The sequence below is a fragment of the Triticum urartu genome, chromosome 7A (genome assembly GCF_056163025.1).
Source record: "Triticum urartu cultivar PI428250 chromosome 7A, HENAU_Tu73, whole genome shotgun sequence".
NCBI classification, from domain to species: domain Eukaryota; kingdom Viridiplantae; phylum Streptophyta; class Magnoliopsida; order Poales; family Poaceae; genus Triticum; species Triticum urartu.
The window spans coordinates 675,445,289-675,467,508 of NC_141879.1; the positions used below are offsets into that span (position 1 = coordinate 675,445,289).

Genomic DNA, 22,220 nt, shown 5'->3' on the forward strand with positions numbered 1-22,220 from the left:
TGTAGCGAGGGAACGAGAGACGTGAACGCATATAGAGGAGGAGGGTGAACAGTAACAAATGGAGGAAGAAGATGCAACGTGGAATGTTGGATTTTAATTTTTATTGACTGAAGTAATTTTTATTTTCGGACGACTAAGGGATAAGTGGTCCATTTCTTTTTAAGAAAATAAAGAGATTTGAGGAAAGTGCTACGTGAACCATTCATGTGTTCTGTGGATGTGTTTGATTAAGTGCATTTACCTCGAATTAAGTTGTCGGATTACATATGGTGTTTGATTGGTTGCATCAACCTTCGGGTACACCTCTCCCCAGCAAGATCTCGTGTAAACATCAAATCTATTGGAGATGCTCTAAGAAGATGCAAGAAACCGCATGTGCTCTCTCTTAATCCGTGAAAAGAGCAATGATGCAAAATAAGGTTATCCCTTGGGCCCGAGGAAACAAAGAAGATACATCAAAGTCCTTGGGGGCGATCATCTTCCTCGTCCTGAACGGGCTGATGGTGTGCCGCTGTTGTTGCCTCTCCATCGCGGAGCCAGCCTGTCATTATTGATCATGAAAGGGAAGTCATCAATGCCACAGTTTTGCCAGACAAGCGTCCTGGAGAGAAACTATCAAAGCAAATGTTGCGGAAGATCCACAAATCCAAAATCCAACCTCCAAAAAAACTACTATGTAGCCACTTGGGAGTATTTGGAACAAAATAAATATAGTTCCTCGGATTCAGAGTATTTGGGAGTAACAAGAGAGTTTCTGATGAATTTTGAAGCATTGGAGCCATATCAAACTTTTTCTATGTAGCCACTTGGATACAAAATATTAGACTTCTATGGACCATATAAAAATTATGTGCAGCATCCATAAGGGTTGTTCTGGTGTTTCACCTTGGACTATATCTTAATAAGGACACATAAGCAAAAACCTGGTTTGGCATCCTCTTTTTTTTCTACAAAAGGCATCCTTTTTAATGAGGAAAGATAGAGTTACCGTATCTTAATCCAGATATAGCTCTTAGCATCAAAATCAGAACAATTCATAAATTTTCTATCACAAACATATTGAATGAAAGTTCCTTTTGGATACAACAATACAATCCATTAGAGGAGCTATATATATCTAAATAAATATTTAATGCACATCATATAGTTTAAGATATAATGCCTAGGGAATTGTTCGAATTAAGACATCATACAATTTGAAAAGAAACATTCTCATTGGAAATTGTTCAATCCCGGCAAGCGTGAAAAGAAAAGACCATCTCTGCCTCAATTGTGTGAAATACTTGTTCTAGTCGATTCTTTCCTCAGTTCTTGATTGAAATATGACGATTGACCTTCTTCTTCAACCACCCGATGTGCACGGTTCCTCTTCCTGCTCATAAACAATTTACTCTAGTTGCATCCCAACATCGTGCCCCTACCTCGCCTCCGGCTAGGTCATTCCAAGCCCTAGTCGCCGACGTCGCAACCCTGTCTCATGCTCGGCGGCTATCTAATTCGAGGGGCAGCAGAAACGAAGGCCCACCACCACCCACCCACCTACGCCGGTCAACACTCGTCCTCGCCTCCGGACACGATGCCGCAACTAACCACATCATACCCAGCCGCATCGACCCCTCTTTGGCCTTTGAGCTTAGGCAACTGATAAATAGCAAACGCGGAAAGGAAAACCCTAAGGCAAACTTAGAATTGCCAAAACGAACATTTATAAGTTTTTCTTCATCAAGATCAAATGCAGAAGAGATCAATGTTTTTAGGACAATAGGAGAGACCATTGTTCAAAAAAAAATTTAGGGGAGACCAATGTACATGGTTCATTAACTCAACCTATCAGCTAGCTAGGCTCCTCAGTGCAAGTGGAGTATTTCTTGTGCCCTCTTCTCCTCCCCGGTTCCCCCACTTCACTCCTGCAGCTCAGCTCACTCACTCTCACTCCACGCACTTCCGGGCCAGCTCCCTGCCACTCTCCAGCTCTCCGCTCACGATGAACCTACTGCCTCACCACCACCTGTCGCTGCCGTCTGGGCCTGGCCGCCGCCCCTCCTCTGCGGCGGAGGCGGTGGAGATGGACCCGCGCGTGTGGCGCCGCCTGCCGCAGCCGCTGCTGGACCGCGTGCTGGCGTGCCTCCCGACGCCGTCCTTCCTCCGCGCCCGCGCCGTCTGCCGCCGCTTCTACCACCTCCTCTTCTCCTCCCCGTTCCTCCACTCTCACCTCCTCCACTCCCCGCACCTCCCCTTCTTCGCCTTCGCCGTCCCCTCCGCCGGCCACCTCCTCCTCCTCGATCCCACCTCCCAGCCGCAGGGACCCTCCTGGTTCCTCCTCCCGCTCCCGATCCCAGGTCCCGCCGCGGGGTTCTCGCCGGCTGCCGCGTCCGCTGGCCTGCTGGCGTTCCTCTCCGACGCGTCCGGCCACAAGACGCTGCTCCTCGCCAACCCCATCACGCGCCTCCTCGCCGCGCTGCCGCTCGGCCCCACGCAGCGCCTCTCCCCCACCGTCGGCCTGGCCGCGGGGTCGACGTCCATCATCGCCGTCGTGGCTGGCGACGACCTCGTGTCCCCTTTCGCCGTCAAGAACATCTCCGTCGACACCTTCGTCGCCGACGCCGCCTCCGTCCCGTCCTCCGGCTTCTGGGCCCCCAGCTCCCTCCTGCCACGCCTGTCCTCCCTCGATCCTCGCGCCGGCATGGCCTTCGCCTCCGGAAGGTACTCTCACTCTCTGTCCCTCACACATACGCATAAATGGAAAGGGGTTCATGTACATAATTTTTTTCCCCATACGATCCAAGAATGGACGTGCAAATTTCTGATTATGGGCGGTTGATCTGTGTCCTTTGAAGGTTCTACTGCATGAGCTCGTCGCCGTTCGCGGTTCTCGTGTTCGACGTGGCGGCGAACGTCTGGAGCAAGGTGCAGCCGCCGATGAGGCGGTTCCTGCGGTCGCCGGCGCTGGTCGAGCTCGGCGGCGGCAGGGAGGGCTCGGGCACCGCAAGGGTGGGGCTCGTCGCGTCCGTGGAGAAGAGCCGTCTCAGCGTGCCGCGGAGCGTGCGCGTCTGGACACTGCGCGGCAGAGGAGGCTCCGGCGGCGGCGGCGGCGCGTGGAGCGAGGTGGCGCGGATGCCGCAGGACGTGCACGCGCAGTTCGCGGCGGCGGAGGGCGGCCGCGGGTTCGAGTGCGCAGCGCACGGCGACTTCGTCGTGCTAGCGCCCCGCGGCGGGCCGGCAGCCGTACCGGTGCCGACGACCGTGCTCGTGTTCGACTCGCGCCGCGACGAGTGGCGGTGGGCGCCACCATGCCCATACGTCGGGCACGGCATGGCCGCAGTGGTCAACGGCGGAGGCGCGGGGTTCCGGGTCCTCGCGTACGAGCCACGCCTGGCGACGCCGGCCATCGGCCTTCTGGACGCCACGACGCCGGTGGCTTTGCATGGGATGCATGGTTAGATTGTGTGACTGCTTAATTGCACTAGTTGCTACACCCTGCTCTTAATTTCTGATGCATCAAATTTGATATCTTTAGTACTAGTAGTACTCATGAGACATTTCAGGCTTGAATTTAGTAGTAAGTATGGTATTTAATAATTTGTTGTTGAGAATTGCTATGCAAGTATGTATGCATATTGTTTAATTTACTAGACAGGTTTTGAATCGGTAGTATCTTTGTTGTTCTGTTCTTAGCATCGGTTCTGATGAAAGTGGAACATGTGTTCTGAAGTGAAGTAACTTACGTCGTTTCATGATCACATGGAGCCATGGAGGCATATAAAAAAGTGTGTGATTGCTCATGACAAGCAGATTTTTCTAGCTTTGCTTTATTGTTGAATCTACTTCAGATATTTGGCAAGCCAACATTTGGCAAAATCAAAAATTGCCAACATTTGGCAACCTTTTGTGAGATTGGCAACAAAAATTGGTATGCAACCAATCTCTAGCAAACATGTGGCAACCTTATACCACCAATTGTTGGAAATGCAAACCTCCACCGAGTACTAATAAAGCAAAAATGTATATATAAAAGATTACATGATCTATTTGGAAGATATACGATTTTACTAGGAGATCAGTGATATTGAAGTACTATGTGGAAATTTTATGCTGGATTCTTTTTAAAGTGTAAGTTTGGTTTTAAATTTCCTACATAATTCGTCCATTGACTTCATATTAATTTGCTCAGATATCATGTTTTAGTTGATTTAGAAAACATTTTTCTCGATCTCCTAGCTAACCAAAATCCAGCTGCAGCATCGAAATAACACCTCTGTCTAATCCTGGATTACATTATCTGTTTGGAAGATATATGATTTTACTAGGAGACCAATGGTATTGAAGTACTATGTGGAAATTTTATACTGGATTCTTTTAATAAATGTAGGACTGGTGTTTAAATTTCCTACATAATTCGTCCATTGACTACATATTTTAGGAGAATCCTTCATATTTTTTCAGATCTCATGTTTTAGTTGATTTAGGAAACATTTTTCTCGATCTCCTAGCTAACCAATATCCATCTGCTGCATCGAAATAACACTTCTGTATAATCCTGTTCTCCAATTTCATGTAAAATATCTTCCCAAAAATTGTTCAATGTAAACTTCCAATGGACATGAAATCCCATTCTTGTGTATTTTCCTTCAAGCAATAAAATGTACTATTAAAAAGTATAATTATAGAGAGTGACTGGCAATAAGCTTGCAAGCGCTACCAATGTTAGAACTATAATTTCTCTCTATTTATGGTCTCATATTTCTTATATTCTAGGAAAACATTTGAGTTAGTTCATAATAAGAAAAAGAACTCATGGTTTTGAGTTATTCCCCTCTCTCTTGTAATGTGCAATGAATTATTCTTCAAAACAATGTGTAGAAGAAAAAAAAGGACAAAGGGCGTCTAAATTGACAAGGAACGTCCAGAAATCTATATGTTGTAACGCAACAAATTTTCTACTAATAAAAAACCTAGGACATCAACTATATACATTTGGGTCCATCTATGATAAATTAACATCAGAAAACAAACCTAGGCTCCTTGGACAAACACATATATTATTTCAATAGGTGCCTGTAAATTTTTATGAAGAATATGTCAATTTATGGGCTACACAAACAAATAATATGTGGGTCTAGAAATCTGCACTCCTTATGAGTACCACACAAATGAGCATATTTTTTACAAAAAATAACGGTATGTGATTTTTCAGTTTATTTGTAACTAGAAAATGTTTTTCTATTACGATTTTTCTTCCTAACCCCTTTTAATTAATCATATATGTATCTCTGCAAAAAATTACAAGTGGTTGGAGGAGGATGCGCATGTACAGTGGAACTATATTTGGCAACCTACAGTAGAACGGAGGAATCTTATATGGGGAATGCACATGAGTTCAGTGCAGTACACCAAGGTACCGGATCGGCCTGCAACGCCCACGGAGAAAGCTCTCGTGGTTGGGTGCTGCCGGATTCTCACCTCATCTTTCTCTCTGCCTTGGCCAAGAAAATCAATGCGCTAGTACAGCCTCACCTGCCACAGCAAGACAAAAAAAACCCAGCCCTAGCTAGACTTGCTATTTTTCTAAGGAGAAAATATGTGTGGATGGACAACAGATAGCTGCGTGTGCGCAAAGTGATGAACTTTGGTCACTCGGGCATATATTCTCTGCTAATACTGCAATGCATGGCGATAGGACTTAAGAGCAGATTGGATGATTGACTACACGCTCATGTGTCGGATAGCAAAAATATAACAAGTATATAAAGAAATGGGACTTTAATTTACCTCCTTCCACTGGTACTCTCTCCATTCTACGATGTAGTGCGTTCACGTTTTCTGAGATTTAATTATGAACGTAAATTTAACCAACGGGACCGATTGCGGTGGAGCAAAAGTTATACCATTGAATTTGTATTTTTGATATGAATTTAGTGATATAATTTTTACTCCCGCCACATTCGGTCTCGTTGATTATATTTACGGTTAAATTTGAATCCCAGGAAGCGTGAGCGCACTACATTATGAAATAGAGAAAATATGGAACATGGTTTTATAGATGGTTTTGTGGCAAATCCTGGCTTCTGACATCGAATGAATTGAAGCTAAAAGGACCTCTAACAAAGCTGTTATATTTTTCTTTTTAAAAAAGAAATATATTAATATCACAAAGATATTAATTACACCCAGTCTCTACACCAATAAGAAGTCACAAAGATCTTCAGAATGCACACAACCCGAAAAGAAAAGAAAAAGGGAAGGGAATAAAATGGCCTCGTCACGGTGATCAACTCCTCTCAGCAGCAGCACACAAACCGCCACCAAAGACAGCACCCAAAAAACATAAAAGGTTTCCGAAAGCGACGCCTTCAAAAAAGAAACAATGTACAAGCGCCATTGTCGCCCGATCCAGGATCATAGTTTTTCACCCTGGAGGAAGACCGAGTTCTCCAAACAGTATCTTCAACAAGGCAATTTTCATGGAAAATCAATGAAGGCCAGACCTTAGGTTTTCACCCTGCAATTTATGACTCGACACCCGAGGAGCAACACTGAAAATGAAATCTTCCTGTGTTGCCGCCCCCACTTACACTGCTGCTATGAAAAGTTATCAAACACCTGGCTAACTCCATCGCCTTCAAGGCCCCCTAGCCTTACTGATCCTCCGATCTTATGCATCAGGACTTTCTCTACCGCCTTCTGTGCCATGGAAAACGAGATGCCGACATGTCTGATCGTGCCAGCAAACAACAGAGCTTCGCATCGCGCCCTCATGGAGCCACGCAAGCTGATATGGACGCGCACGACCGGATACTATCCGATCCAGATATCCTTGGGCAAGATCTCCAGCAGTAGTTCCGGAACATGTCGACGGCCAGATCATGCAGATCGTTGCCGTGATGCGACAAGAGCACAAGGACCGCCACCACACCGCTGCCTCCACCACACCGACGTCGTCGCCGCCGCAGCAGAGGACACCGGCCCTCGCTGCCTACAGCCTGCGACTCCAGGCGCCAAAGCTGACGGAACCGGCACCAGCCGCCCATCACGCCCCGTCGGTACGCCCCGCCACCTTTGCCATGCAGACACTGCCGCCGCGTCCAACCCCGACCATCTGAGACGCCGCGGCAACCCTCGGCAGGAGCGCCGCGCTCCCCGCCCGCTCGCCACGTCCCACGTCGTAGCCACCAAGGGAGGAGGGAGAGGGGGCCCCGCGGTCGCTGACGCCGGCTGGGCTGCGCCCGGCGGCACCTCTGAGGGAGGCTAGGGGAGGGGGGGCAGGGAGGAGGTGCGGGCGACGACGACAAGGGTTTCGCCCTGCCGTCGGCGAGAGCGACTTGGGCGATCCGTTTTGTATCGTCAAGTATCTCAACAGAGTTGTCGTATTTCATATTTTCATTGATTGTCATAATAACTATTGATATGATGATTTTGTCCCAAAATGACATTCTAGGCTAGCAAAGTCGTCATATGCTATCAAATCGCCATGAGTCATGAAGCGTTGTCCCTACCGAGCGCGCGAGCCTCCATATTTTGATTCGCAGGGGCTGTTGATGTGAAGAGGCCTTCATCGATAACGGCTAGCGTGGGAAGGAAGTTTAGCCCTCTTCGTTACGTGCGCAACCTGGTCGATGGTGCAATTATTTGTATGGCTGCCGCTTCCTCACCTACCATGCAGTAACCGCATTTTCACCGCCAAGAGGGGCAATTAATTGCTACTGCCTTGTTTCGCACTCGTTTCTCACCCGCACACGGCAAATTAGCCCCCATTTCCCGTTGGAGTGCGCCCCTTCGCGGGTATATAAAAACCCCATCGCCTCATCGCTCTCGCCACCACACTCATCGCCCTAAGCTGGCCGCCACTCAGTCCCTGCTCTTCGCTCTTCCTTGTTGCTGCCACTTGTAAATGGGTCCCCCGTGTAAGGAAATCAAGGAGCACTTTTATGGCGATTTTGTGTTTGTGCTTTGCCTCGGCAGTATTCATATCCATATGAAGGGTCCTCCATGTGCGGTATGGGTGTTGCTCATATGATAACTCGGCTAGAATTGCTCTAAGGCCCAGTTCTTTTGGTAGATTCTCCCAGAATCTTGAGAATCGACCTTTCACCCAGCTTCTTCCAGAATCTTGTATCCATATTTTTTTTTACAATTCTAGTTGTTCACATCCTAACTAGCTAGGATTGTAAAAACAATATGGGTTCAAGATTATAGGAGAAGCTGGGTGGAGGGTCGATTCTCAAGATTATGAAAGAATCGGCCAAAAGAACTGGGCCTAATACTCATTTGCCCCTAGATGATTATGAAACCGGCTTGAGAAACACTAATCTCATACGGTCACAACGGAGAAACCAACAAGATTATTATAAGTCATGAGCTGGTTCAAAATCAAAAACCGACTAGAATATCATATTGCCTCAGTAGATTGTACTAATGAAACTGACTACAATATTGTGGTCCATATCAGACTCGGGTACAAAACTGGTTGTTAATTAAATATTAGCTGTATGTTCAAATATTTTAAAAATTGCATTTGCATGAAGAAAGAGCACAGGTAGCACCAACATAGATTGCATTCCATTCCATCAGAACGCACATTGCATCAGTCGATATTAAATTACTTTGTATTCCATTCCATTGCATTGTGACGTTGTTCATGGTACATTTTGCTGATTAATACGGCTTCTCAGAAATCCCTCCAAGGTTGTAGTAAACAAGTACAAATTTAGTGGTCTATAGGTGCATGCACTTAGGTGTGAAATATGACGAAAAAACAGACAAGTCCTCAAGCACATCGACATCATCGACAAAGACATACTTTAGCACCCCAAACTCCATCTAAGGGATTCTAGAAATTCTTTAGTACACTTGTACTAATACTAATATAGTACCTACACATGTTACATGTTTTTGTGAAAAATAGCACCCCGTTTGACTTTAATCCAATAGATCTCTTTTTTATACAACATTTTATCACATGCTTCATATATTTTATTGTTTTCAAAATATATCCCAAGAGCATTCTTAAATTTGCTTTGGCAATAGTTTTAGTTTTCTAGCTAGTATCTATTTATGGGTATGTTTTACCCAGATTCCCGCAGCAACGCTGGGGGCATCATCTAGTTATCCTAGTGGGTTGGAGTCTAAGAACCGCCCAAGGATAGGCTACAGTCGGTTGTCGTAAAGAAACATACTACAATAAGAATATTATCATGGGCTGTTAGAATTGCCAACTGATTTGAGGGTTTTATTTTTGACTCTTTTCATACTAATGACTGGAATAATATAAAATTATGCCAGATTATTTCTCTGCAACCCAAATTATGCCAGTTCAACAACCAACAAAGGATCAGGGTGTCGTGCACAGGTAGGGCGCAAACACCGCACTCGTAAAGCAATTTCGAAAACTTACGCAACTTCGAAAACTTATCAGAGTGTCATACACAAGTATGATGCAGAGCAGTATATATCGCACACGGTAACTAATTAATCCAGTCAAGCTCTTTTGCAAAAGTAATGTACTGTAAAAGATCTCCACAAAGTATTACATGATGCAAACATGACACATACATACAGTGCGCCCGCGCTTCCCGAGGTCGAACTTTGACCATAAATTTAACGAACGAGACCGACTGCGGCGGGAGAAAAAGTTACATAATTAAAAACTTCTTTCGAATACGAATTCACCAATATAACTTTTGCTCCCGTCGCAATCGGTCTTGATAGTTAAATTTACGGTCAAAGTTAAAGCACGGGGATAGAGGAAGCACTACATTGTGGAATGGAGGGAGTAATGTCTGAGCTAAATTTCCCATCTCGTGGTGTTGTCAGCTCGCTATGATTGACAAGACACGGCTTTTCTCTAGCCTAGCTACTTACTAGTAGTATAATATGGATGCATTCATACATGACAAATCAAACAAAATGGAGTAGCAGGCTTGAGGCCTTGAGTGGAACCAAAGCAACGGAAGAAAAACACTAAAAAAATACACCTGCTGTTCTGCCCTTTATTTTCTTTCCATTTTGTTCCCTGCATTTCTCTCTGGCCAAGCAAGCACATGATGCCCAAACTGCAGCTAGAGAAAAGAAGCAAACATGCATGACCCTTGAGTTGAAATGTTTTCATAGAATATTTGTAGCATTTTAATCCATTATATCATTTTATGGATACCTGGGGTCAAAGAAAATGAATCAAAACTCCTTCATGCATGGCATTGCATGAAACTTCCGTCTCTTCGAATTTCAGCAAATTTCCGTCAAATATCCAAAGAATCCATAATTAGTCATGGCTACAAATTGCTATGTTCCCATGACTACAAATTCAAATGCTTTAGTTTCTGGATTCAGGAAGTCAAGACATCTCTAAACTTCTATTTTATTTTTATGTTTACTGAAACTTAACTGGGAAGGCTCTTAGGTTTAATTAACATATCAGTCCATGCAACTTTATGAAAAGAGACTAGCTAGCATCCATCTGGTGAATTCTTGCTGCTGCCTCCCCTTTATCTGCCCACTTGAGACTTGGGCACTACGTACTCCCCATATTCCTTTTCTAGCACTACAACAATCTCATTCCCACGCATCATGTATAAATGCAATTTGCCTCATGTCTTGATCACAAACCGTGGAGCTAATGATGATCAAGAAGGACCACCTGGTCCTCGTAGCTCTCCTCGTGTCCATTCAACATGGTAATTGCAGGGAGCATCCCTACGTAAAAGACTTTCACTACACGTGCACATACATTATTTACTTTGTCATCTTGAAGTTCCTACCCTTGTGATCTTGTATATACTCCATTGTCTGCCGTTTGACTTTTGTTTGCATGGATGCGAAACAGATTGGGCGAATGGCGCCTCAAGAACAAGAGAATGGCGCAACCTTGTCAACTCGCCGGCATTGCCACCATACCAAGACTTGGTAGGAGGAGCCGGGCCTCCAACCCCCGCACACGACATCCAGCCATCGCCGCCGTATTGCGCGTACCCTCCCCCTGCCAACCCCACCTCGCCGGCGGCGCCGTCGATGCCCCCTCCAGCCGGTGTGCTGCCACCGTCCACGGCACCGGTCGGCAACCCCACCCCACCAGCCAACGCACCGGCGAGCCCCCGCGTGGCCCCACCGGCTGGTGCTCCCCGGGCGGGAGGCCCGGCAGCCATCGGTGCGCCGCAGGGGCTGTGGTGTGTGGCGAACCCGACGGTGGAGAGCGTGGACGTGCAGGCGGCGATGGACTACGCGTGCGGGTCGGGCGCCGACTGCGGCATGGCGGCGCCCGGCGGGCCGTGCTACCTGCCAGACACGCTGATGGCGCATGCTTCCTTCGCCTTCAACAGCTACTGGCAGCGCAACAAGGCCGCCGGCGGCACCTGCGACTTCGCCGGCTCCGCCATGCTCATCACCAAAGACCCCAGTAAGTCACGATCTGCAAACGTTGCTTCAGGCTACCGTGACCTGCGATTTTTCTTTTTGACGGGTATAATACTTACTGGGCCAGGACTATTTATCAAACTTAAATGCAAGGCTTTAGATTCTCGAAAAAATGCGAGGCTTTACACTATGGCCCATTCAAATAGGAAGAAGGACTATCTGTCTCGCCTTTGAATTTGGGTCGTGCTTTTGAAATTCGGACATGTTTTTATTGGATACTTTATTAACTTGGATTTTATATTATTTTATTTGCAGGTTATGATGAGTGCCGGTATGTGTACATGTGATCGGAACGGAGCTCGTGAGAGAAATGGAAATGATTTCCATGACCGTGCAATGGAATTAGTTGATAATCACACGTCTTCTGGATGTGTGTTGATGCAAATACATTTTTTTTAGTGGTTGGACGCCCTGGAATGTCACGAGCACGTGGACATTTGCTCTGGATTACTCAGTTATTTTGTTCCAAAAATTAATAGTATCATGTTATGCTTAAATAATGTATGCAGTTTTGATTATATGTTACCCCCTTCAACCATGTTTACAAGTCTCACATGCATTTCAATAAAAAACTTTGACCATCACTTTTATCAATAAAACAAATAGTTATATTTTACAAAACATATCATTAGATTCCCGTTCAAGAGTATTTTCTTATGATATAATTTTTGTGACATATAACTTTGTTGACCAAAATGGTAAAAAACTTTATTGAAATGTATGCAATACTTATAAACCCACCCAGAAGAAATACCATGTCTTTACGGTTTTAGCCTCGGTTACTTTTTCAAAATGACAACATGGTTTTCATTCTATTTTAAACAAGATATTCCAATGGTAAAATAAATGTTGCTTTCAAAATAGATTGACTTAATATTGTAATTTTGTACAATTATCACGCACAAACGTTAATATGAAGACAACAATCTTATTTTAACTATGTCTACAACAAATATATTCTTAATTCATCCGGCAAAAGCGTTGTCATAGTCGGGTGGTCATACGGAATGAAACACAATTTTTTTGAAAAAACCTCTTTTTTGACGTTTAGATAAATTAAAAATATATTAATGGGGTTAACATAGTCTCACTAACGAGGAATAATGGTGTTGCCATATTAACAACAAGTTTTGGTTATGTGATGCCACATACATAAAATATATTTGCAAGATTAATTACCATTAAAAATGGTTTTTAATATTTTTAATGAATTGAATAATTTATAATTCTCCGGCTAATCTTATCTCATATAGTCTTCGTGTTTTATTAATTATTTGACTAGAATCAAATCAGTAGGCTACAATACGGATGAGCATATTTTTAGACGTAAAATTATCATTTATAAATGACCCTCACATATTTATACTAAATATTTTTTACTTCAAACTCATTGTCATCAAATCTTAACTCTATATTTAAACCAATATAACTATTATATTATAATTAATCTTATCAAGAAAATCAAGTATATGTATAACAACATAAAGCACACACATGACCTAGTAATATTAAATTTCAAAGTTATTTTATACAACACAAATCTCTATCATTAAGTATATATGTCAAAGCATAACTCAATTTTGTCATGGGGGTTTAGTTATGTCCAATATTTTGTTTCGATCATTTTGGCAAACTGAATTTCATCTAGATCTAAAAAGGCACACACTATTATTAATATATTTTTGTGAGTTAGATGTTTATACTTGTCTATCTGTGTTAATATCTATGAAAATCTTGATCGGTGGTTCAATGCAAAACTTTAAAAATCTTACAATAGTGGTTCTTACAAGATGATTTTCAGCTTAGTTCTAACTAATAGAAAAATCTCGAATGTATGAGGTGTCAACATGTAGTTGTCCTTGGATTTCCTCCGGTCGCCATATCTAGTTGTCATTTTTTTTCATCTTGCAGGAACATCTCTATTTGTCATTGTTTGTCAATACTTCATAATTTTACCTGGTTAAATTTGCATACCGTCGATGTAGCATGTCTAGTCCTATAATATGTTACTGTGTGTTACCTTGGATCCTTCTCAAGCAACTTGGTCTAGCCTTGTTTTGCAAACGATAAAATGTTTATTTTTATTTGAAATATGGTGTGCCAATATTACAACTGCTCATACTTCTTTTTGGAAATAGACTAATGATACAAAAATTCTGAAAATTTATCTCAATTAAGAGAGAATCTAGGCGCACCAATCTTATTTGAACTGAACTAATGGAGAGAGATGGACAATATATTTGAACACCCCCCTCACGTCTAGCCTTATTTAGTTCTTAGACGTGGGATCGGTGTAGGTCACATAATCTTTTTTTTAACACTATGTTGGTAGGGTCTTTAACTTGAGACGTCTTGGCTCAAATATACCATATTGAATTCATGCACCAGCCAGTTATTTCAAAAGCCCGAACTGGTGGAGAGAGGCGGTCAATATTTTCCAACAGTAATCACGCAATGGATGGCACGGTAGGTGAAGGAGTTCTGTACGAGAAAGAGAACGAGAGAGTAACTATAGTGTGGCATAAAAAACTACTCCCTCCGTCCCATAATATAAGAGCGTTTTTGACACTATTGTAGTGTCAAAAACGCTCTTATATTATGGGACGGGGGGAGTAGCAGGTAACGACGGTGTGATGGTTAGTGTCAACTAATGCACACTCTTCTTCTATTGCAGACCCCCCTCCCCCTCCCCTCTCCCAACTCATCTCTCTGGTTTGTCTCTTCACGAGGTTACCTCTAATCAACAATTGACAGTTCAATTGCCACAAATAGCTATCTCAATTTTTGCCCCTGATCAACACATTGACAATTCAAGTTGCATAAATAGCTATCCAATTTCCCCCACTAAACTTTTGCCCAAATCGTAGGGACAAGGAGAATATAAGGACCGTGGAAGGTCATTGAAGAAGCTAGACCATTTGTAGATGAAAACGTATCTGAAAGTAATTCATTGGAACGCACTTTTTTAAAAGCACTGGAATGTATTTCCTTTTTCCGGGCACACTGGAATGTACTTGATACATGTATATATGCATTGTCCACCATTTGATTCTTTTTGTATGGACAAAGTCATAATTTTTTTTCCAATAGATACTAGCGTGACTTTATCAACACGCCCACGTTTTTTTTTTTTGAAATTAACACGCCCACGTTGGTACCATATGAAAGATATGCATGGTAGGAGGAGGTGGGCCTCCAGCTCCGCCAAACGACATTCAATCTTCACCGTCCCACCAGCCAATGCCACCGGGGTTGTTGTGCATGGCGAACCCGAAATGGAGAATGGAGAGGGTGGGCGTGCAAGTGGCGATGGAGTACACGTGCGGGTCGGCCATCAACTGCAGCATGGAGGCACCCGGCGAGCCGTGCTACATATCGGCATACTTATCATGCACACATCCGTCGCCTTCATCCTCTCAATGCAAAAAGGCCAACGGTGGCACCTACGACTTTGTCGACAGCGGATCTTAGTCCGCACTCAAGCCTAGGGTTTTTGGAATCCCTGGGTAGCAATGGTGCAATGGCCCCGCCCACTAAGCAGTTATGTGCCTCCCCCCACCAGTTTTGGCAACGAATGTTCTAGAACAGTTACTGTATTGGTTTTTTCTATGTTCATTTTTTTCTTTTTTCTTTTTGCTTTTCAAATTCATGAACTTCTTTGAAATCTAATTTTTTTCTAAAAATTCCATGATTTTTTTGGAATTCTGAAACATTTTTTAAATTCATGAATGCATTTTGATTTCAATAATTGTTAAACTTTAGGTGAATTTTTAAATTCATGATATTTTAAATTTGTGACCTTTTTTGAATTTAAGTTTTTTTACCAAATGAACATTATTAAATTATTGTATTTTTTAAGTTCAGGGAATATTTTTAAAATTCATGAATATTTTATATATTTGTGAAGAATCAAAATTCATGAAGAAAATAAGGAGTCCGCGACAAAATGGTGAACATTATTTCGTCATCCATGAAAATTTTCCATTCCATAACATTTCTTCGAATATATTAAAATTAATTTATTAGGAGCACAACCTAAAACAAAAAATCATTGAAATAAACCAAACAATAAATTAGGCAGAGAATACTTTTACAGTATCCTTGCATCCTTTATCAGAAATGATAAAATCCCGAACGTTTGGAATTTGCCCATGCCAAATTGAATGTTTTTATGGCAATTTTAGTTGACGCGAGGATGGCAAATTTAGGTAACAAGCACGACAATTTCCTAAAACTGAGGACGAAACTGCCATGCTTGCTAACTAAATTTGCCATCCCTCGTATCACTACTAGGAAAAGGCCTACTAATGGCGCACCAGTTTTGCCTACTAATGGCGCATCACTGGTGCGCCATTAGTATCACGCCACTAGTATTTATTACTAATGGCGCACCACTGGTGCGCCATTAGTATCTGGTATACTAATGGCGCACCACCTAGTGCGCCATTAGTATATAACACCATGCGCCATTAGTATGCCTCCCAGGGGCCATATTTAACCATGTGCTTTGGCACACTAATGGCGCACTGCGGATGGATGCGCCATTAGTATACTTGGCATACTAATGGCGCACTGTTTGATGATGCGCCATTAGTATACTTTGGCATACTAATGGCGTACTATGTAGTGATGCGCCATTAGTATGAATATTAGGATTTTTTTACTTTTCTGATTTTTGCACAGGTTACAAAATATATTATTTGACAGAATATAGACAGTAGCACACAGCAACAGCAGATTCATCGAATACAATAGAAGATTAGTCTCCGAATACAATTCATCATATTAGTCTCCGAATTCAAAAGACCGAACAAAAATAGAACATTACAAGTCTCGAGACCGCGAGTAGCGAGTTTGTCGGAAGTAATACTACTCCTAACAAGTCCTACTAATCATCATCATACAACTTCTACTCGTTATTAATAACAAGTCATACGATCATCATCTTGATAGTCATCGAACCAACCCTACTTAATTGTTCTTAGCACATGATCATCAGTATTAGGCAGGACCTAAATACCCTATTTAAGCTAAAATAGCATAAAACAATATAGACCCTGACTCTCCATTATGGAGAATGGAGAACATCTTGTCTCCAATTCTTGCGCTTCGCTTCCTTTTGCTTCCAAGAAGCTCCTTACGACTGTCCATACCTTTTTTCCATCCTTTGATTTTCATGTCTCCACTTCTTTTAGAAATCTTGTATGGACAGTTGAGATTCGTAGGATGACCTGGTTGTATGTTCAAAACATTAAGACTACCTTTCTGATACATCAAATGAGGCACACAATTCTCTGGGATTATCTGTTGAAAAACATAGTAATAACTTCATAGTTAGCAATGATGTACTAGTTTTAGAAGTATGCAAAAGATGCATGGATGTCGTAATAGTAAAAATCTTACCAGGGTATCTTCATAGTAGTTACCGTAGTTGAACACATGCACTAGTGGCACGTATTTACCATAATGTTAAGGAGTTTGATTGTGGATATTGTAATTCTCAATGTCAGTACAAAATCCGACCAAATGATTTTTCTCCTTGTAAGTTGTTAATTCGGAGCCATCGGTGTAGTGGATTTTGTCTACCATCTCCCGCACATTCTTTGAACAATAAAAATAAGCTGTCAATGGAAATAAGCTGTCAACTATTTTGAAATAAACAATATAAATTAGCTAATAACTATGTTTGAGAAACTCACATAGCGGTAGAACTGGAGGCGTATCAACAAGGACCCAAATGTCCATATTGTCTTGGTTGATGTCAGGATTACCAAGATCCATGATGATAAGCATACCCTCATCAAAACCATACATCTTGCAAAATGCTTCCCAATTTTTGCAACCAAAATGGGTTACGCTCTCAGAATTATATAGATTTACTTCAAAGTCCACATCATAATGAGTCCTTAGGTGAATTTTCTTTGTTTCAGAAATTTCATGGTCTTCAAAATCCATCCTCTCCAAGACATAGCGTCTTGCATGACATGGGATAAGCTATACTCGAATTGTAAAAGATGAAAATTACACGTTGAAATAGTTGAAGTCGTGCTTAATTATGAAAATAACACTTGTCGTCGTTGTGTACTGTTTCAACTTCGAAGGTCTCCTCGAGCTTAATGCTGAAGCGCCAATTATCGTCCAGGTGAGGCATGTCGCACAGACCTCGATCGTCATGGCACCAGTCGCACTCCCCCGGGAGACTTTCGTCGTCCGATGACGACATATTCTACGTTCATAATTCAAAACTACATCATTTAGGGTTTGTCGACACCGAGGCATCCTAAAAGCTAAGCTTTTATCATTTAGGGTTTGTCGACGCCGAGGCACCCTAAAAGCCTAAGCTTTCATCATTTAGGTTCTTATCGACACCGAGGCACCCTAAAAGCCAAGGTTTTATCATTTAGGGTTTGTCGACGCCGAGGCACCCTAAAAGCCTAAGCTTTCATCATTTAGGTTCTTATCGACACCGAGGCACCCTAAAACCTATGGTTTAATGCAGCAAGAATAAAGGGGCAGTTGATCCTACTTAATTAAGTACTAAGATACCCCGGCCCATGCATTAGTCGTAAGTACCCCATATGTCCTATTTTTAGCAAAGTCATGCTAAAATTCACGGAAAATTTCAGCATGACCTTTGCTGAAAATAGGACACATGGAGTACCCGAATTTGCCGGAACGGAAGTTAATCGACATTCCGGCAAACTCAAAGGCCTCTCAGGGTACCTGCAAATTCATCACGACACAATGGCCGGAGACAAAACCCAGCAAACTAGCAAGATGATCATCATCTTTGCAAGTCATTACTTGTCAAACGCAGAAGTGCATAACACAAGCTCACCGACATAGACCAAGATGATCATCAATTTTGAATCAATAGACATACTTCTCAAAAGAGGCATGATCAAATTCTGGTGCCCTTGACTTACTAGTATTTATCTCTTATGACTGATGAATGTGCATTGAGTCCAGAAGCAAAGACTCTACAGTGAAATGAAAAAAACCTTGGAAATATATTTATGATAACTTTAAATGGATCAGAAGATGCAGATGCACTTGTAAAAAAAAAGTATGCATTTGCAGCAGCTTTGTTCTGATTATGACACCATTCTGTTAAGAAGGCAAAATAACATTATCATCCCAATTCATGGTTGAAGTTGAAGACCCTAAGATTTAAAATGCCAAGTCTCACTTACGCATGTTAACTTATTTACCAGTTCAGAACTATCACCAGAAAATAGTAAATCCACATTGACCACATAATATTATTTTGCAACCACTCAGTTTGTCCTTGACTGGGACACTTGAAGCACAAAACAACTAATGCAGAGCTAGGTCTACTTTGGTTCTGACAGATCACATCCTGGTGCATATGTGGGGTTTTTTACTTAGAAAATACAAAATAAAAAAAACATTTTGTTACTAGTGGCGCACCGTGTGCCTGGTGCGCCATTAGTGTCTTCCACACTAATGACGCATCCCCACATGATGCGCCATTAGTATACAGTAGTGGCGCACCACTTCTCTGGTGCGCCATTAGTGTCAATTCCATCTTTAGCCTTTTTCCTAATAGTATATATATAAATTGCCATGGAAAAAGCTTGATTTTCCATCGGCAAATCCCGAATGTTCGGAACTTATTGGCGTCCTCCTTTATTGTGTCAACCTAGTAACATTGGCGTGTGGAATATGCGCATTTGATAGGCTCCCTGGCGACATGACGCAAATTGGCGTTGAATTGTCACTATCCTGCACAGTGAAGCGCTCAACTAGACCAGCCCATCAGCGCACTGTAGTGAGATCATCTCCACTCGCTTGGCCCCCCAGGGGCTTGAAATAACGTCGCCTGGGGGTGAGCCGGCGAAAAAATCAACGTGTGCAGAGGTGGGGGGGCTATGCTTTCCAGTCGCCGACCCAAGGTCGCCCCAGATGCCGCTTTTTGAAAACCAAATTCAGCCAAAAATTGTACAAAAGACACAAATTTAGAGGAAACTCGGGCAGTTTCATTGAAATTTGTGCAAACTGAAAACATAATTAAAAAAACAAACTAAAACTACGACGACTACTACTACGCCACCGTCGCCGCCCGCCGCGCCACCTTGAGCCCACTACATGCCGAGGAGCCTGTAGAAGTTGGTGTAGTCATCGCCGTCGCCGCCGCCGTCGTCCCTGTTGTGCCCCTGCCCTGGGTCACCGTGGCAGACGGGGTTGGACGGCCCGAACCTAGTCGCTGACTCGCGGGTCCACAAAGCTATCGCGCCAAAAACATTTCCCCTGGCACCCCCCAGTGCGCCGGGTTCGGCCTGGAACCGCCGGCGTCAAATTCGGCCCGAACCGGCGAAAAATGGGCTTCTAGGGACACGATTGGACCTTTTTTCACGCCGGCGATAAAAAAGGGCCTTGGGGCGGCCTGTTGGCGGCGCCGCTGGAGATACTCTGAGTAGCGAGGCAACTCTAGTAGAGACTGGAGGCGACTCTATGGCGTTCAAAAATATATTCTTTAAAATCTGTAAATAGTTTTTGAAAAGTGATATTATATTTTTTTTCCAAAAAACTTAAACATTTTGTGAATGTGAATATGTTTTGAATACCGTAAACATTTTTTTAAAATTACACTTTTTAAAAGTTTGAATTTTTTTCATGAAAAATGAGAATAGTTTTCAAGTTTGTGGCCATTGTTTTTCAAATTTGCAAACATTTACTAACAAAAAGTGAATACTTTCAAAACAGACTTTTTCCCAAAATTGCGAAGATTTTTTGGTAACATGAACACTTTTGGAAATGAGAATTTTTTTAAACAAAAACTTGCATATTTTTTGAAACTTGCAAAGTTGTTTTGAAATAATGAACATTGTTTGAAAATGTGAATTGTTATATAAATTTTGAACAATTACTCACCAAAGAGCCCAGTAAGGGGAGCTTCCTTTTTTAGAGAAATTTAAGGCCTTATGCGCCGGCTAGGAAATCAAGCGCCACACTAGACTACAGAAATGAGCAGGCCCATTTGCATATGGTTCGTCGGTCAACAGTTGACCGGTCAACCATTGACTTTTGAAAATATGGACTTTCTAAAAATGGGAAAACAAAAAAACGTGATTAAAAAAATGTTAATTCATTTAAAAAAATTCACAAACGTAAAAAAGTACATGAATTTGAAAAACACTATCAATTTTAATAAAATCATCAAATATAATAAAACCTCAATTTTGAAAAGATGTTCACAAATTTGAAAAAAAAATCATCAACTTCGAAAAAAAAAGCTCATCAATTGTAAGAAAAAAAAAGTTCACAAATTTAGAAAATGTATATCAATTTTGAAAAAATTCATTGACGTAGAAAAATAATGAAAATTTTGAAAAACTATATTGATTTTGAAAAATACGTTAATATTGAAGAAAGAAAATCATGAGTTTAAAATATTCCCTGGATTTGGAACAAATTTTATTGAATTTGCATAAATCTTTTGCATATTTGAAAAAAGCTCTTGAATTTCGAGAAAAATTAAAGAAATAAAAAGAATACAGAAAAATGAAAATTAAAAAAGTAAATCTAAAATAATGAAAAAACCAAACAAGACTAGTGTAGGAAAAACCCAAAGTCGAAAAAAAGACAAAGGCTGCATAGGTCAGAGCGCCTTTAGCGCCCGTGAACAAAATGCATGTTAATGGGCGCTTAATACGCCGAATAGGAAATGCCTCCAGTAATTCCTGATCTGCAAGGTTGTTACTTCAGGCTAAGGCCTGTGAGTGATATCAGCCCTTGAAACTTATTGGGCCAGGAGTACTTGTCAAACTTAAATGCCTGAGAATAGGAGGATAGAATTATCGGTCTCGCCTTTGAATTGGGTTGTGCTTTTGAAATTTTGACATGCTTTTATTGTATATTTTTATTAATATTATATTTTCATTTTTTTGCAGGTTATGATGAGTGCCAATACGTGTACATGTGAGTGGAACGGAGCTCCTCCAAGAAGTGCATATGATTTCCAAGACGGGTAATGCTACATCTACAAAAAGATACTTAATCTTCTTTTAAAAAAGAAGTTGTTGTGAGGGATTATGATTTGTAATAGGGGAATGAAGGGCCCACCCCAGTTTAATTCAGGGAAAAAAATTATAGTTTGGAAAGTTTAGTAAAACGTTTGTAATTCTTTGTAGGTATAACATTATTGTGTTCCAAGACTACCATGCAACAGAATTAATCGATAACACATGTATTCTGCATAATGTATTGATATAAATGCATCGTTTTTATTTTGATTGGTTGGACACCCTGGAATGTCACGTTTACATGAACATTTTCTCTAGATTATTCAACTTTTTTGTTACAAAAAATAGAAGTATTAGATTTCTGTTTAAATAATGCACGCAATTTCTATAATATGTTACCCCCTCCAGCCAGGTTACTAGTCTCACATGCATTTCAATAAAAACTCTGACCATTAATTTGATCGATAAAACTATATTTATATTTCACAAATCCCCGCAAAAAAGTTATATTTTACAAAAACATTTCATTGGGTTCATATTCAAGTGAAGTTTTCAATAATATAACTTTTGTGACATATATCTTGTATTTTGTTAAATGAAATGATCAAAAAACTGTTGAAATGCATCTGAGACTTATAAACATAACATACACCTGATCGGACGGAATACCATGTCTTTACCATTTGATCCGTCTCAAACAACAGCAATTTAGTCTATTTAAAAAATGATGACATAATTTTAATTTTATTAAAAGCATAATCATACAAATGATAAAATACATGTACTTTTCTCAGAATACTTTAACCTAATGTTTAAATTTTACAAAAT

At 41.7% G+C, this 22,220-nt stretch overlaps 2 protein-coding genes across 2 annotated transcripts; both read left to right on the top strand.

The window, feature by feature from the left end:
• The first annotated feature begins 1,925 nt into the window (after positions 1-1,925).
• LOC147961364 (protein ABERRANT PANICLE ORGANIZATION 1-like) lies at positions 1,926-3,573 on the top strand. The gene is made up of 2 exons (XM_087536830.1): positions 1,926-2,703; positions 2,838-3,573. The coding sequence occupies exons 1-2, from the start codon at positions 1,985-1,987 to the stop codon at positions 3,439-3,441; spliced, it is 1,323 nt and encodes a 440-aa protein (XP_087392956.1). The 5' UTR covers positions 1,926-1,984; the 3' UTR covers positions 3,442-3,573.
• Positions 3,574-10,537: 6,964 nt separating this feature from the next.
• Positions 10,538-11,924, top strand: LOC147961365 (uncharacterized). The gene is made up of 3 exons (XM_087536092.1): positions 10,538-10,670; positions 10,820-11,389; positions 11,662-11,924. Exons 1-3 carry the CDS (start codon positions 10,613-10,615, stop codon positions 11,691-11,693), a joined length of 660 nt encoding a protein of 219 aa, XP_087392218.1. The 5' UTR covers positions 10,538-10,612; the 3' UTR covers positions 11,694-11,924.
• The last annotated feature ends 10,296 nt before the right edge of the window (positions 11,925-22,220 follow it).

What these genes read in the sequence shown, in the direction of transcription:
- LOC147961364 (XM_087536830.1), top strand. Translation starts at nt 1,985, where the DNA reads ATGAACCTACTGCCTCACCACCACCTGTCGCTGCCGTCTGGGCCTGGC. An exon ending in ATGGCCTTCGCCTCCGGAAG is followed by an intron (nt 2,704 to 2,837) that starts GTACTCTCACTC and finishes TGTCCTTTGAAG; the next exon opens with GTTCTACTGCATGAGCTCGT.
- LOC147961365 (XM_087536092.1), top strand. Translation starts at nt 10,613, where the DNA reads ATGATGATCAAGAAGGACCACCTGGTCCTCGTAGCTCTCCTCGTGTCC. An exon ending in CCTCGTGTCCATTCAACATG is followed by an intron (nt 10,671 to 10,819) that starts GTAATTGCAGGG and finishes GATGCGAAACAG; the next exon opens with ATTGGGCGAATGGCGCCTCA. An exon ending in GCTCATCACCAAAGACCCCA is followed by an intron (nt 11,390 to 11,661) that starts GTAAGTCACGAT and finishes TTTTATTTGCAG; the next exon opens with GTTATGATGAGTGCCGGTAT.